General features: G+C 36.0%; 1 protein-coding gene across 5 annotated transcripts in view; it reads right to left on the bottom strand.

The window, feature by feature from the left end:
* The window catches only part of mlip (muscular LMNA-interacting protein), a 48641-nt gene extending 38410 nt beyond the window's left edge, over nucleotides 1-10231 (bottom strand). For 2 of the 5 annotated variants that reach the window (XM_089117346.1, XM_089117347.1), the window contains exon 1: nucleotides 4826-5160. Coding sequence is in view for 3 of the 5 variants with exons in the window: in XM_089117345.1 (XP_088973471.1) it covers nucleotides 5201-5263 (63 nt within the window). In the remaining 2 variants the exon portion in view is untranslated. Of the gene's footprint in view, nucleotides 1-4825; nucleotides 5161-5200; nucleotides 5310-10167 lie in introns of those variants that run through there. The other 3 variants (XM_039690660.2, XM_089117345.1, XM_089117343.1) reach the window with 3 other exon arrangements.
* Between the last annotated feature and the right edge of the window lie 7949 nt (nucleotides 10232-18180).

Raw genomic sequence — 18180 nt, 5'->3', positions numbered from 1 at the left:
TCAAAACTCAAATGGTAAATAATATACTGTATAGTTTCTAGATCATGAATAGTACATATTTTTACCATTCACGACTCTTGCGTTGGTCAATCTCGGCAACTCGTGCATCAAAATATTCTGAGTTACCCAGTGGAAAATACCACATGAGGGGCTGTTCATGTGCATTTTCACGTCGGCTTTTGGTATTTACCATAATAGCACGTGAGTTGCTGGATATGGATCACAAGTGCCCAAAGCTTGCATTGTGCTAACATGTTTTTGCTGATGTAAATATTCCTGGCTTCAACCAGATGGTGAATTGACTGGCCTTATACAGTTTTACCCTTGAGGACTCAGAGCAGGTCGTGACTAAAACCTATGAATACACAGTGTGTTCCCGTAGGTTTAATCAGCGCTCATAGATCTTTCTTTTTGTAATACATAGAAGAGCTATGATTTATTTTTGTATCAGATGAGAAAAAATGTCCAAGCCATATTTGAGAGGATTTAACATGTGATTTCAGGCTTTTCAATCATTTGATTGAGCAACTTCCCAAGTGCTGCCTCGTTCTTCAAAAAGGCACGTTCTCCCACTATTATCTCACTATATCTTAATAACTACAAAAATATTATTTTTAGTCATATTTTCTGTCACTCAGTCGGTTGAGAAACGCTATCGTTTTTTTTTTTTTTAATCGAGACAAAGAGATTTTCCCATGAAAAAACATAATTAATTATCACTTAAAATGCAAGGTACATCACACACATTGAGCATATCCAGATAATGGAATTAACTGGAATTAATTTAGCATCTAATTTTTGCACTGCAATCTGAAGGCTTAAGAAGAGAAGTGAATGCATAGAGGCGTTCGTTGCCTTGCAGTGCCTTTCGTCAATTTAAATTCAATAGGCTTGAGTATCTTCTTAATGAAGATCACTAATTAAGCTTAGCAGGAGATTTCCAACCCTCTAGCCATGAATTAGTCAGAGAGGATAAACTAAATAACAGGAATCAACATGATGAATATTGCAGGTTTATGTTATTATAATTGTAGGTCATCTAATTCTTGACCAATTAAGGACTGTTACAAAAGAGGACAGCATTTTTACAAAGTTCCTGTGTCTTTCTCATATTGAATCGTCCGCCTTCTTGCACTGCCATGTCCTTAATTCACTGATGATGTTAATAGGTGTGGCATTGCTTCATTTTTTATTTTGTTTAGTTTTTTAACCACTACATATGTTTAAAGCCTCAATTGAGCTTTGATTCATGGCTCTGTCCTTCTGTCATGAATGCAGGATGAAAATAGACTTTAAAGATTGACCATGAAGTGTTGGGTGTTCAAACAGAGAGAGAAAGTGGCATTATAATGGTAACCAACGCATTCTCACCCCAAGGCGTCACCTTTGACCATGCTTCAATATTTGACGTTTTAGGCGCCCTTTAGCGTCACTTACATGACGCTATCCTACGGCGTCATCTAACTGACGCTAAAGGAATGCGTCTGTTAGAGGACGCGGTTAGGTTTAGGTGTGGGGTGGGGGTAGGGTACACGCGATCCTAGGGCGTCATCTTACTGACGCTAAAGGGCGCCTAAAGCGTCAGATATTGAAGCATGTCCAAATGCTTCCCAAAGCGTCAGTTAGGTGACGCCTTGGGAGTGAGAATGGGCTGTGGTAACATACAGAGTCTAAGAGTAGATCAGGCTTGTCTTTTTTGAAATGTCAGCTTCAAATTCACTGAACGTTGCCTTCCATGCAACATGCATACATATCACTGTGTATACTGTTAGACCTTACCAGGTTTTTTACAGTAAAATACTGGCAACACTGAAAAATACAACTTATTAGTTTTAGTGCATTTTTACAACACCGTTGCCAGTAATTTACTGTAAAAATGCACTAAAACTCAAGTTAACTAAAAAATACAACTTATTAGTTTTAGTGCATTTTTACAACACTGTTGCCAGTAATTTACTGTAAAAATGCACTAAAACTCAAGTTAACTAAAAAATACAACTTATTAGTTTCAGTGCATTTTTACAACACTGTTGCCAGTAATTTACTGTAAAAATGCACTAAAACTCAAGTTAACTAAAAAATACGACTTATTAGTTTCAGTGCATTTTTACAACACCGTTGCCAGTAATTTACTGTAAAAATGCACTAAAACTCAAGTTAACTAAAAAATACAACTTATTAGTTTTAGTGCATTTTTACAACACCGTTGCCAGTAATTTACTGTAAAAATGCACTAAAACTCAAGTTAACTAAAAAATACAACTTATTAGTTTTAGTGCATTTTTACAACACTGTTGCCAGTAATTTACTGTAAAAATGCACTAAAACTCAAGTTAACTAAAAAATACAACTTATTAGTTTCAGTGCATTTTTACAACACCGTTGCCAGTAATTTACTGTAAAAATGCACTAAAACTCAAGTTAACTAAAAAATACAACTTATTAGTTTCAGTGCATTTTTACAACACTGTTGCCAGTAATTTACTGTAAAAATGCACTAAAACTCAAGTTAACTAAAAAATACGACTTATTAGTTTCAGTGCATTTTTACAACACCGTTGCCAGTAATTTACTATAAAAATGCACTAAAACTCAAGTTAACTAAAAAATACAACTTTTTAGTTTCAGTGCATTTTTACAACACCGTTGCCAGTAATTTACTGTAAAAATGCACTAAAACTCAAGTTAACTAAAAAATACAACTTTTTAGTTTCAGTGCATTTTTACAACACCGTTGCCAGTAATTTACTGTAAAAATGCACTAAAACTCAAGTTAACTAAAAAATACAACTTATTAGTTTCAGTGCATTTTTACAACACTGTTGCCAGTAATTTACTGTAAAAATGCACTAAAACTCAAGTTAACTAAAAAATACAACTTATCAGTTTCAGTGCATTTTTACAACACCGTTGCCAGTAATTTACTGTAAAAATGCACTAAAACTCAAGTTAACAACTTATTAGTTTCAGTGCATTTTTACAACACCGTTGCCAGTAATTTACTGTAAAAATGCACTAAAACTCAAGTTAACTAAAAAATACAACTTATTAGTTTTAGTGCATTTTTACAACACTGTTGCCAGTAATTTACTGTAAAAATGCACTAAAACTCAAGTTAACTAAAAAATACAACTTATTAGTTTTAGTGCATTTTTACAACACTGTTGCCAGTAATTTACTGTAAAAATCCACTAAAACTCAAGTTAACTAAAAAATACAACTTATTAGTTTTAGTACATTTTTACGGTAAATTACTGGCAACAGTGTTGCCAGTATTTTACTGTAAAAAAACCTGGTAAGGTCTAAGAGTGTAATAAAACATATTCTTATGTATGCTGTGACTAAACATTTCAATGACTAAATTTCAAAGCACTGCAATATGCTAATTATAATTTTTGCATAAAAGCAAGCAATCAAGAATGTCACTACAGCACTGCAGTATGCTAAATATAATTTTTGCATTTGGTCCTGTCAAATGATCTCCATAATTAAAATGTACCCTTACGCCAATACCAAATGCACAGTAATCAGAGGCCTTTGCCATTCAGAGGTCCATTTCAAAGAGAAAAGTAGGAGGCTCCCCAATGAGAAACAACACAGTCATCAGAAATCTCCACTTTGGCCGGCGTTTTTAGAAATAATCGTTTTCTGTGATAAAAACAGGGTTTTCGTGTAAACGAGAGGCCAAACCGCAGGAAAATATCGGCGTCTTCCCTCTTTAAAGATACCAGGGATACGAGCGATTGACTGTCCAAGCACAGGATTTGGGACTGTGTGTTCGCGTTTCATTAGCCAGTCAACAACACTATAATGCTGTTCCAGAGTGTCTGGAAATAAAGATTATAGTCTTCACATTATATTTACAACATAGAAACTTTTCCCTATCAGAAAAAAAGGATTTGCAACACCCCTGTAGTGTATGAGCAAAAGACACAAACAAACAGAAGCAGTCAAAGGCCTCAGCAGGCATTTCTCTCTCTCTCTCTCTCTCTGTAGCCCACAGTGTTATGTGGATCATACCGTTCCTTAAGGCTCACATTTCCATGCCATACCCAAGCAAAGGGTGTGTTTGTTCCAAGCTGTTCCCAGCATAGTGTTTTATCCAGAACAGGACTCAGATCCAGCATCTCTTTGATTAGTCATTCAGAAACTTTGAAGAACCGATGCACTGAAAACTGTGCGGTTTCCACAGTTGGTCTTTAACAGGTCGTACTCCAAAAATAATTGCTATGGCTCTACTGACGCAGAGGCTCTGTTTACAGACCAGATTTAGTTTAAGGAAAGATTTGGTCGCACACAACAATAATGCTGAGTTGACCTTTGGTTGTGTTTTCTGCTCATGGCCAATAAAGCATTTGGCATCCGAGTTTAAAACGCAGCTGACGCCTCGTTTCAGAGTTGTGTTCAGCAGAACAGAGAACAACACTATCATGAACGAGAAACATAAGTCGGTATATTAAAAGTAAACAATGCTACGACTCGTTCAAAAAAACTGATTCCTTCAACAACACAAAACGAAACACCTCAAGTTCACAACAAACAGGCTGAGGTTGTCTATCAATGTATCTTTGAATTGAATTGTTATGGTGTTTACATTAGCAATTCAGACATGAAGCCTGGTATCAGATATAGCTGTGGTGAACTTGACTTTTGAGCTATGAAAACTTTTGAGCTATGAAACATCACATCATCATATGACAGTACACTCAGTGATGAGCTACATTGGTACACACACACACACACACCAAACAATAACAAACGATCTGCTACACTTCTGCTTACACATTTATCAGAAGGAAATGCAGAACCTTATTTCTTATCTTACCTGGTATCTTTGCCTCTTTTACGGCCATCTTCCTTGTCTTTCTGGATGCAAAGTCCTTTATAATGTCATTAGCTGTAGCATTAGCCTCCTGGCTATCGTTAGCCTGACTGGGAGCATCTTTCTGATCTGACTGGAAAAAGTTGGTCAATACATTATTATTTGGGTCTAAAGCCCTTGTCAGCTCCCTCTTTTTCCTCTCTCTTCTTTTCAGGCCCTGACATCGCAAGGAAATTTACTCCAACTTTAGCTATTCATTTTTGTGAGTGAATCGCAAACACACATTAGCTCGTGAAAAACTAGCTCGAAGTGTTTCACTTTGTCCTGCAGCTGGGCACAGACATTATTTCTTCAATCTGCCTGGTGTTTGAGACTCACCACATCTAAGACGTCTTTCTTATGCCTCCAGTGCCTGTCAACAAGGTTCAAATCCCACTGCATTTGGGACCATTACAGAGACCAATATGGTGGCCAATATATCGTGCATCCATATTAACAAGGCATTTATATGTATTTGTTTTTCATGAGGTAGATGCAGTAGAGTGTTAAGCTCATGCTGTCTTTTCATTGTGTTTACTCTGACCTTTTAAAGCTAATCTGCGCTGTAAATAACCATCTATTTTCATTCTGTCCTGCCTGAAATCATCTTTGAAAATATTACCCTAAGCAGTAAGTCTTGTAATGCTGCTTTCTCGAGAGGAACTTTGCAGTCGGTGGCAGGATAAGCGAAAACCAAATACCTCTGGCAGACTCAAGATGCCAGAGAGTTAAGTTTGCATAAATGCTTGCACGTCGATGGGAGTTTGAAAACCCACATGTGGGTGTTCTGTTGGGTTTTAGGAGAATTTATACCTATTTCCAGCTCGCCTCAAAGAGTCCAAAGGCTGTCAAGGGCTTTTGGGTTTTGCCATATGATAAGAGACTGCATCAAAGCTGGGAAACACTCAGGGCTTTATCTTCTGTACCAACCATTCTGCTGCCTTAAAGGGATAGTTCACCCAAAACTGTAAACTCTGTCAGTAATTACTCGTCCTCATGTTCTTCAACCCCGTGAGACTTTTGTTCATCTTCAAAACACAAATTAAGAAAAGTGTGATTAAATCTGAGAGCTGGATCGAAACTTACCGGCCCAGAAAAGTGAAAGCATTGTTAAAATAGTCTGAGTGACTACAGTGGCTCAACCTTAAGTTTATCAAACGACTATAATATTTGATTTAAATATTTATTTAACGACTTTATTCAACTATTCATTTCCTTCACTGTTGGCCTGGAGCGAATTCACGTAGTGTAACAGCGAAAAGAACAGCGAAACCAACTTTCTTCAGTCGAAAAGAAATGAAGGTTTTTGATTAAAACATTCCAGGATTTTTCTCCATATAATGGACTTCAATGGGAACCAAACGGTTCAAGGTCCAAAAGAAAGTTTCAGTGCAAACTGTTCAAAGGGCTTTAAATGATTCCAGACGATGAATAAGGGTCTTATCAAGCGAAACGATCGCTCATTTAATAAATAAATAACAAAGTTTAAGTTTTATAAGCTCAAATGCTCGCCTTGCTCTGTTCTGTGATGCGCGTTCGTGACTCTCCTGTTCGAACTCGTTCATCAAAATGAACGAATCTTTTTCCAAGTTATTTGGTTGATTCAACGAACGAAAGGAACGAATGAAGAACGAATGAAGTTTTGTTCATTTTGATGAAAATTACCTATCGTTTCGCTTGATAAGACCCTTATTCATCGTCTGGAATCGTTTAAAGCCCTTTGAACAGTTTGCACTGAAACTCTCTTTTGGACCTTGAACCGTTTGGTTCCCATTGAAGTCCATTATGTGGAGAAAATCCTGGAATGTTTTAATTTCTTTTTGACTGAAGAAAGAAAGACATGGACATCTTGGATGACATAGGGGTGAGTAAATTATCAGCAAATGTTTTTTGAAAAGTGAACTAATCCTTTAACCCTTTCATTATGCATCGCTTTGCAATGAGCAGCTGCCTGAAAACTCATCTGTCAAACATATCATTGACTGTGTGTGGTTTAAACTTATTTCATGGGAACCCTGCTTGGATTATTTGGCACGAATCAAAAGTTGGCGCTAAACCAAGAGCAAAAGGTGAAGCGTCTGGCATAATTCCTCATCGATAAATATAGCTTATGCAACATGAGGCAGAGCCAACACAAAGTGTTATGCACACAACACTGCCGTAATGCTAATGAGAGTCAGTCAAGCACTTAAACAGTCAAATTAAACAGTATTATTCATCACTTAAACATTGTTGCTCGAGACTTCCTACTAGTCGTACTAAAATTGAATGTCTTTTGATTCATTTCTAAATAAGGTCCTCCTGTAGTCAATATTTTTATCCCATAAAACTCATATTTGATCTTCAAAATGACATATTTTCCTTGAAAAATAATTTTCTTTTTTGCCTTAAACCTTGTGCGCTGTGACCCCAAATGATGTTTGCTGAAATAAATAAAAAATGTTCTCTTTGTCCAAATGGCATGACTCATGAAACTTTGGTACAGTTTTTTCTTTTCTAGTTTTTTCTTTTTTTAGATCTACAAACAAAAAATTAAAAAAATGATATCTGGAATCAGAAATGTGAGGCTAAAATGAGGCTAAGAGATGTGAGGCTTATGTGAGGCTAAAAATGCTCTCTTATGTGGAAGGGGGAGAGAGGGGGGGGGGATGAGACAATACAATTTAGCACAAACACACAAACAGTCCAAATATCGAGATCACAGAGTTTGAGGCAGAATATCTTTCCTGCTATCAGAGTATTTTGTCTGTGTATCCCAGAGGGGATTTTATTCATATGCATATTTATACAGACTGCAAAGGGTTAATAAGTTTGGTTTTAAGTACAAGAATTCACACGTGTTTTATACACCCTAACTTGCTTGCACTGAAATACTTCAGTCTTCATTGTACTCGTTTTCTGATCCCTATGTTTAGATGCAGGCTTAGGTGCAGCTCAGGAGAACGTAAGCTGGCAATCCGCGTTAGTTCTCTAAAAATATAATAAAGTGCACCCAGTAATGTTTGTAATCTATTTTATAAGTTACATGGACTGATGATATAATATTCATCAGTTTATTATAGCTATATATATTATCTCATTCTTTATTATTTTATTAGTAATATTCTAATATTATACTATCAATAATAAACATATACCATGAATGGATAAATAAACTTTAAAGACTCCAAATGTTCAGGTTTGATTCTAATCATAATGCATTTTTCATAATATGTAAATATATGAATCCAACTGGAAAAAACTTGTGAAAAGATGTCTTTCAGTTAGTCAAATAGCAAATGGTGGAGCTCTACCGCCATCTACTGGTGAAAGTGATAATTTTTTACTTTTAAAATGGCATTTTCCAAAAGATGGGGAAAATGTGGTTCCTTTATAAAGTGAATTTTAAATAAAAAGCTGTTTTTGTAAAAAAAAAAAAAAAATATATATATATATATATATATATTAGGGCTGTGCAAAAGTTAATTGCGATTAATCGCATCCAAAATAAAAGTCTGTTTTACATAATATATTTGAGTGTGCTGTATATAATTATTTTGTATATATAAATACCTATGCATGCATGTATATATTTAAGAATTATTTGCGCTTAAATTCTGTATATATATATAAATACATAATCTATATTATATAAATATAAATATTTTATATAGGAATAACACATTTTCTTAAACATATACATGCATGTGTGTGTATTTATATACACTCTAAAAAATGCTGGGTTGTTTTAACCCAATTTTGGGTCAAATATGGACAAACCCGAAATGTTGGGTTAAAAATGTAATGTAAAAATTTAACCCAACGGCTGGGTTAGTCCATATTTGACCCAAAGTTGGGTTAAAACAACCCAGCATTTTTACAAAATAATTATATACAGCACACACAAATATATTATGTAAACACAGACTTTTATTTTGGATGCGATTAATCGCAATTAACTTTTGCACAGCCCTAATATATATATATATATTTTTTACAAAAACAGCTTTTTATTTAAAATTCACTTTATAAAGGAACCACATATATATATATATATATATATACATTTATTTATATTAATTTAACAAAATCAAAAATCCTTTAAAAAACTGCACAAATATGGAGTAAAAATATTAATGAACTGAGTAAAATCACAAAATTTTGTTTCCTGATGTCTCTTACGACCCTTAACAGCAGAAGTCCCAAACGAACAGCACACAAGTGTTAAACTAGCTTAAATGTAACTCATCACCCTGGTCTCATTTAGTACACATGGTTTTATGAATATTCAAATGAGCCCCGCCTCCACTCACTCACTCAGAGATACACTGGCTGACGATCACACGTTGATCAAGGGTGCGTTTTCCGAAAGCATCGTTAGCCAGCTATGGTCGCAAGTTCCGTCGTTACCAATAGAGTTCAATGGAAATTGTGACCAACTTTCGACCATAGTTGGCTAACGATGCTTTCGGGAAACGCACCCCTGATTGGTTACAACGTCGTTTGTGGCGTCAAAAACACCAGCGATTTCAAACCTTGTTTTTATCTTTGGTTCACTGCTTTTTTAAGCAGAAAATACTCAGCAATGCTGTCCATTTGTGAACTTACACATGGTTTGTCTTAAAGCGTATCAAAAACACCACATACACACATAAACAACATTAAAAACTGGATTTTCACCAGAGGGGGACTTTAAATGGTGTAAGGAAACACTCTAAAAAATGCTGGGTTGTTTTAACCCAACTTTGGGTCAAATATGGACTAACCCAGCCGTTGGGTTAAATTTTTACATTACATTTTTAACCCAGCATTTTGGGTTTGTCCATATTTGACCCAAAATTGGGTTAAAACAACCCAGCATTTTTTAGAGTGAACACTTTATAATATGATCTAATTTGTTAGCATTAGTTAATACATTAACCAACATGCTTTGGATTTTAATTAACATTAATTTAGATTAAAAACTGATGTATGTATTGTTTATCATTAGTTCATCTTAACAAATGAAACCTTAAAGTGTTACCATATGTGTGTGTTGAATTAAGCATAATCTCAAATAAGACTCCAAAACTCCTCTGAATGATTGGGTTAATGAGAAATTATGAATGACTACATATAGTCAAGTGGTTTGTGAAGAATTCAAGCAATAGAGTTGCACCGACAATGACTCTGCTCCTCTCAAACATCCTAAACATTTGCTGAAACTGAAAGACTAATTCCAGTCAACTGCGCACTTCACACACCCCGACAATCACGGTCTCGCTAAACAGAAGTCCACACAAGAACTGACTGGTTTTCCTTGCTAGTTCCTAGGCATTTGGGCTTACCTTTCCCCAGGTCCGATGTGGCTCTTCCAGGGCCATGTGTACACGTGTGTGTGTGTGTTGTGCTGAAGGCTTGTTTGCTGCTATACTGGCATTCCCGTGCCCTACGTGTTCAGCTTGACATGAGTGAGAGTGTGACCCGATAACTCTTGAGCGCAGGAGGTTTCCATTTATAGAGCCTAGAAAGCCACAAAAATAGTCCACAGACAGCAGGAGCCTGTGACAACAATAACACACCCGTCCGTGACGACGGGACCACCGGGACATCCACAGATGATCATTCGCTTTTGAGCTGTTAAAGGGATAGTTCACCCAAAACTGTGATTACTCTCCCTCATGTTGTTCCCCATTCATCTTCAGAACACAAATTAAGATATTTGTGATTAAATCTGAGAGCTGGATCAATCCTCCATATAGGCTTCTAAGGGACTGAAACTTGGCGGCCTAGAAGAGTTATTAAAGACATTGTTAAAATGGTCCGAGTGACTACAGCGGCTCAAGTGTCTTCTGCTCACCAAGGCTGTATTTATTTGATCAAAAAAATTCAGTAAACTGTCATGTGGTTGGTTTTGACATTGGCTGTCATGAGGCATTATAACTGTGTCATGAATATTTTCTACATTGAATTTGTCATTAAAAGGTTATAATGTCGACATGACAACCAACCACTTAATTGTATCAAATCAAATGTTCATAAATGTTAAATTATGGAAGACTTTACATACTCAGATTTTAACAAACAAACACCAAACAATATATAATAGTTTTCAGCTTTAGAAAATAATTAATCTCTGACTTTGAGACAGATGCTTGCGTTTGGCTCTGGGGCTCGTCTTCATCCTTCTGAAACCTCGTCAATCCTCATGCCAAGTTTATAAAATAAATTAAAAAGACTAGGGAGGAACAGTGAAGCATAATGAAGAATACTGCAACAATACCAGCTTTCTCTACAATAACATCTTAATACCATATTATTTGGATTTATTCATATATATATATACACAAACACACAGGTGAAACTCGAAAAATTTGAATAGCATGCAAATAAAGTTTATTTATTTCAGTAATTGAACTTACTAATATACTATATTTTATAGACAACTTACTAATAGACTCATTACATGCAAACTGAGATATTTCAAGCCATTTTGATGATAATGAAAGCTTATGAAAACCTTTTCACAATTTGGGGTTTTTATAAGCTGTAATCCATAATCATCAACATTATAAGAAATAAAGGCTTGAAATGTGTCACTTTGCATGTCATGAGTCTATTAGTTTCACCTTTTAAGTTGAATTACTGAAATAAATAAACTTTTGCATGATATTCAGATTTTTCGAGTTTCACCTTTATACTGTTAACGAAAATGACACAATACTCATAGGTTGTGATACGCATGCATTAATCTGGTCTTCTGTATGGGGGATGTTGCTTTTTGCCATTCTTATTTAACTCAGGATTAATCAAACAAATTAGCATCTGCTTTCCTGAACACACACATCAATATAAGAGACAGCACCTTTAACCTTACATTCACGGCCGCTGTGCTTGATCGATGACGGCCGAATCACGACATTACTCTTCTATTGTAGACGCTGCCCCCAAATCAATCGTTCTCTGTAAAACTCCTGTGATTTCAAAATGAGTTTGTCAGGAGAATACGTTCAGTGAGCTGTAAAGCAACATCGAAAAGCGTGAACCGTTCTCGTCGGTTGTACTGTGCCTGGGAATGGAGAAAGCTTCGACATGTCTCGAGAGGCTGACAGGAATGGGAAAAGAAAGGTGGAAGAAAAACAAACCACCCCCTGGCTAATCAGTAAACATAGGTACTTCAACCGCCTGGCTTATTCAGCGTACTTCACCATAATTTGAGTTTCCAAACAAATCTATTTATTATTCTGGTGCGTGTCCACCTCGGCCTAAAGCGTGGCGTGTTGTGTGTGTTTCGGCCTCAGCTGGTCCTGTCCATCACTCAGCGAGCCTTTATAAGCTGAAATAATCACTCGGACCTCGACTCACTGACACGATCCCCTCGCCACACTGGGATGATCCTGTCTCTGTCTCTGTGGACGGGATTTTGTGATTACAGACAAACGTGTTGTTTTATTTTCCTGTCAAGCAGTTTGATAGACTCAGGATACATTTACAAGGCAACGATGTGCTTAAAGGGGTGGTTGAATATGATTTCACTTTTCTAACTGTAATTAGCGTAGTGTTGCTGTTTCAGCATTAACAACATGTGCAAATTTACGATGCTCAAAGTTCAAAGCAAAGGAAGATTTTAAAGAAATCTTTAAAGGGATCTTTCTTTTTTGCTTTTAAAGAAATCATTTTTAAGGACAAACGTACGGAGGCGTATTGCATTCACTTGAAGAAAAAAAATCTACTCTGTTTTTTCTGTATTAACGAGTTAATTTTTCATGAGAAAAAAATTTTTGCTCTGTTTTTCTGAATTAACGAGTTAATTTTTCATGAGAAATTTTTTTTTTGCTCTGTTTTTCTGAATTAATTAGTTAATTTTTCATTAGAAAAAAAATTTTTGCTCTGTTTTTCTGAATTAACGAGTTAATTTTTCATGAGAAAAAAAATTTTGCTCTGTTTTTCTGAATTAATGAGTTAATTTTTAATGGAATTTTTTTTTTTTTGCTCTGTTTTTCTGAATTAATGAGTTAATTCAGAAAAACAGCAAAAAATAAATTTTCTCATGAAAAATTAACTCATTAATTCAGAAAAACAGAGCAAAAATTTTTTTTCTCATGAAAAATTAACTCGTTAATTCAGAAAAACAGAGCAAAAAAAATGTTCGCATGAAAAATTAACTCATTAATTCAGAAAAACAGAGAAAATTCTTTTTTCTCATGAAAAATTAACTCGTTAATTCGGAAAAACAGAGTAGATTTTTTTTTCTTCAAGTGAATGCAATACGCCTCCGTACAAACGCCTGATAGGAACTACACAAGCTTCCTCATCACTAACCCTAGAATTTACATAAACCCCGCCCCCTGAACACGATTTTTAGATTATCAAGACAGACTACACTAATCAATAAGTAGAAGATAACTACACATAAGCGGCATAAATTCACCAACTAACATTCAGAAATGTCCTGTTGCTATAGGAATATCTACGGTTGCACCTAGGCCTTCACTTAATCTATTCCTGTAGCTTGGTGGATTTCATTAAAAGATTGGCTTTTCGCATCGCTGAAAGTATTCCCATTAAGATGTCCGAAACACACACGTGTTGCATGGAAAGGGAACATGCTAAATTTATCCAGTGAATTGCAGGTTTAGTCATATGCTAAAAAACACCTCATGTTATTTGTATTAGGGAAAAAGATGATTCACCTTCTAAATATGGTGCAGTGAAGCCACCAAGATTTATGCTTAATGAATGCAAATTGCCTCAATTGATTTCCCCTGGTCACAGCTGTCAGTCAATTACTTCTTATCCATGTCAATGTAAGGGAAATGTGTCTTTGGCTCTGGCACTAAAAAAAATATGCAACTAGAAATGATTGTAACACTTTACAGTGAGGTCTCATTTGTTAATGCATTTACTTACAATGAGCAATATATTTGTTACAGTATTTATATACTACAATTTTGTATGTCATACACATTTGTCAACAAACAAGTATTTATTATTTCAATGAGCTCATTGTTTCTGCCTTAAGTTATTACATTGTTTTAATTAATACATTATTGTATATGTACACTTCTGAAATACATAACTTATCTCTGATAACAGATCACTGTAAAGTGTAATGTTTCTGTAAAGCTGCTTTGAAACGTTGTGTATTGTGAAGGGTGCTATACAAATAAATGTGAATTGAATTGAATTCATGTTAGTTTACAAAAACACAACCATTCATTGTTAGTTCATGTCAGCTCAGATCCAATAAATTATATAAGCAGATACAGATTTGGATTTTTATAATGTATTAGTAATTAAAGGAGTAGTTCACTTTTGAAAAAACTTTTGCTGATAATTTACTCACCCCCGTGTCATCCAAGATGTCCATGTCTTTCTTTCTTCAGTCGAAAAGAAATTAAGGTTTTTGATGAAAACATTCCAGGATTTTTCTCCATATAATGGACTTCAATGGGAACCAAACAGTCCAAGGTCCAAAAGACAGTTAATAACAGTTTCAGATGCAGCTTCAAATGTCTTTAAACAACACCAGACGATGAATAAGGGTCTTATCATGCGAAACAATCGGTTATTTCAAAACTTATTCCAATTGGAAGTGCCAATTGGGCATCGTTTAAATGCCACGGCCTACCTGAGCATTGTTTCTGACCATGTCCATCCCTTTATGGCCACCATGTCCCCATCCTCTGATGGCACCATGTCATAAATCTCCAATCATCTCAAATTGGTTTCTTGAACATGTCAATGAGTTGACTGTAGTAAAATGGCCGCCACAGTCACCAGATCTCAACCCAATAGAGCATCTTTGGGATGTGGTGGAACGGGAGCTTCGTGCCCTGGATGTGCATCCCACAAATCTCCATCAACTGCAAGATGCTATCCTATCAATATGGGCCAACATTTTGGTTCTCAACCTCTTGCCTTCAGTGTATTAATTAATGACAGGAGTGAATTTGTGTCAAAATGTTGTGTTTTTATCCTTCAACATCCAGTGAAATGGTAGTGAGTGATGCATCTGTTCCCTCAAAATCCAATCAGAAGTGTCCAGAGGATGGGCCTCAGCTGTTGTGGGTCACCCGAGCTGGACGCTGATGCCAAGGTCTTTGGACGAAAGCCTCGGCCACATGAAAAAATGTAGATGTAGAGGTGCTAAACAAGAGCCGTCATTCGAGCCTGAGCAATTGAGGAAATCACCAAGATGAACATTATATCTCACATGCTCCGGTGCCAGGTTTGATAATGATATTGTTAGATCATCACCTCAAATGCTTGTTAAATGCAGTGAAGATCAGATTCAGCAGCTCCGAGGGAGTGTGTGTTTGCATGAGCCACAGATTGACAGAGAATAATGCTGTTATTTCCCCTGTGGTCACAGTGACCAGACCTCCTGCAAGATGAGCCGGAGATCGACTGATCCACACTCAGAGAAGGGAGGAGAGAACGCTTCCTTACCAAATTAAATAAATGTGCAAGTAGTAAAGTAGCAAATATGTAATTTAATTAACTGGGCAGTACAACAAACACTACTAACATATTTAAATAATATAATATATATTTAAATTGTATTTTTGCATCAAAATATGCTTTGTTGAGATGCAATGCTGGGAAATTTCTCTAAATATTAAATATAAATTCCCCTAAATATATATTTTTATATTATAGATTTTGGAGTGAGATTTGACATGTTCTTAATGGCTTTCTAAATAAGTAAATAATTGCAGTTTGGCCGTTTGGCCGCTGACTGATAAAGCTTGTTATACTGGCACCTGTCTGATGTTAGTCATCAACACAGCTGTTCGCGGTGAGTCATATGAGCATCAGGGTTATTGCTCTATGCCTATATAATTATCAGAAGAGGTAATTGTCAGCATTATGTTCAGTCTAGTTTCATTTCTATGGCCCTTCAGTTTGTTTTCATTCCTCACGCGTCTTCTTTGTTCAGATTCCCGCCACTCGTTTGTCTCCTTGGTTACCGTTATCATTAGTTCATGTGTCAGCTGTAAGTGATTAATTATCCTCGTCTGCGTTACTCAATGGGCTCTATGCACGGCGTTATTTCCGGTGAAGGATTAAGGATGCTCGATAACTTCCGCCGATATAGAGTCCAATGCAATAACGAGAATTTATATTGAATTTTATACTCCATGGTTATACTAATGAAACGTTAGTCACAAAAACAGATAAAACAGACACCCCTCGTTGTGTTTATAAACATAACTATATATAAAATTACTAAGCGTATGTACGTTTCGTTTCAAAGACGGGAGGACAGTAAATATTGAAGACTCTGCCATAATCCCGTTTTCTCCGGTTTTCCTCCGCTTTAATCTACACAACCGGAAATGGACGAGCATCCTTACGTCAAATGCGGAAGACGAATCCGACGAGCGTTCTGTGTAGGCTGCCATCTTGTGGCGACGCCATTACTGAGCTGTTACACAGGCATACAGACATATGCACCTGTATGTAAACAAACCTCGGTGATAACGCGAACTCACCCTCGATGACAGCTACAGCCAGGCAGAATGACTTGTTGGTTTGATCTGTGACTGCAGTGGCCTCCAGTCACAGATGAAGGTACAAACGATCTTACAGATAACGTTATTTATGAAAATAGCTTGGCAAGCTAGCTAGGCTAACGTTTGCTAACGAGGAAACTATAAAAAGATCTGTCCATTTGGCAACAATAAATAAATAAATGAATGAAATCAAATAAACAAATTCATGTTTTTCATTTGTGTCCATTATTTATCTCATTTTCACATTGCAACAGGCAAGGGTAAGGTAACATTACAGCTAGAAAGTATACATAATATCGACCAATTAGTGTTTTTAAACCATGGAAAGAGGTCAATATAACAGCAGGAAAACAATTATGTCACATAACGTTACATTTAGCTCAGGAAAGCCATTTAATGACCATAGCATGTTAATTGAATAGAAAAAATAGCAAGAGAGGAGATTTTGCTGATCACTATATCACATATTTATTATATAATTTTTACTTATGTCATTAAATAATTGTTATTATACGCGAATGTCCGCGTCTTGTACTCGCCCAGGAAATCTGTCTAAACCGTACGGCACTAGACAGGGGCAGTCGACCCGGGGTATTCACAGTGTTTTCTCTTCAAAATTGAAATTTTACTGCCACCATTGAAACAATTTATAACGGAAACTGTTTACCCACTCGACATTATACAAGGGATAACGTTGTAACGTTAGTGACAGTCGTAAATCGCGGGCTGTTTATTCCAGTGGACGCAAGTTGCAACTAAAACAATAGGAGGCAATGGCGCAACGCTACCCAGCAACAACTCAGTAATGGCGCCCGCTTACTTCCGGTAGTTTCGCCGGATTCGTCTATAGCCCATAGAGTGCCGAAGTTCTTTGTAGGCCAAAACACGGAAGTGAGTTAGCATTTTAGCACTTCCGGTTCCCTCGCTCTAAAGTCTAGCTGTGGGATTTTTGAATGGGGTTTTGTTAAATCGCCTGAAAGGTCTTTGCCCAGATAGCAAACTGACATTGAATCAACGTGGAAACGACGTCTCTCATGACATTGAAACAACGTTGATTTGCTCATCGAATTAACGTTGAACCAACGTCAGACGTGGCATTCTTCAAAGCTAAATGAAATCGAAAATTGGTTTGCTTTCATAACGTTGAAACAACGCGTTGATTTCAAGTTGATTTTCCGTTAGTTTTGAAAGAATGACGCGTCTGACGTTGGTTCAACGTTAATTCGATGAGCAAAACAATGTCAGATCAACGTTGTTTCGATGTCATATTTCCACGTTGATTCAATGTCAGTCTGCTATCTGGGTGGTTAACAAAGCCTCTAAATATTTTCACGTTTTGATCTATGACGAAAAAAAAAAAACAGTTATAACCTGCTTGTGTTTTTTAAACTTTATTGTTTCTGCTTGTGTTTTTTTTTTTTTTTTTACTTTATATAGGGTGAATTGCCCTAATGTGGGACATTTTTTGCACTTCATATTTTGTGACATATTGCAACGTGTAACCACAACTTTAAATCCACACCAAATACCATTTTAAAAACCAGTATGTGTCTTAATCAAATCTAAAGCAAAAATTCAGATAACCCATTCATAAGAGAAATTATAGACATATTAGTGCTCTTATTGCAAGTTGTCTGAGAAAATCTGTGGCTTCCTAATATGGGACAGTTGTAATGTGGGACACTGAAAAATCTATGATAAAATACCAAAAATCACATTGATACATGTAGAATAGTAAAATCTTATTTTATTCTCTCTTAAATCTTAGTTAGCAATTTTCTTTGTTATGAATGAAACAAGTAGAAAATAACAAAATCTTTGGTCATATTTATCCATTTACAG

Source organism: Pimephales promelas, chromosome 11, assembly GCF_988280905.1.
Source record: "Pimephales promelas chromosome 11, fPimPro1.hap1.1, whole genome shotgun sequence".
NCBI lineage: Eukaryota > Metazoa > Chordata > Actinopteri > Cypriniformes > Leuciscidae > Pimephales > Pimephales promelas.
The sequence above is the reverse complement of the archived record's forward strand: the minus strand, read 5'-3'. Positions and strand labels throughout refer to the sequence as shown.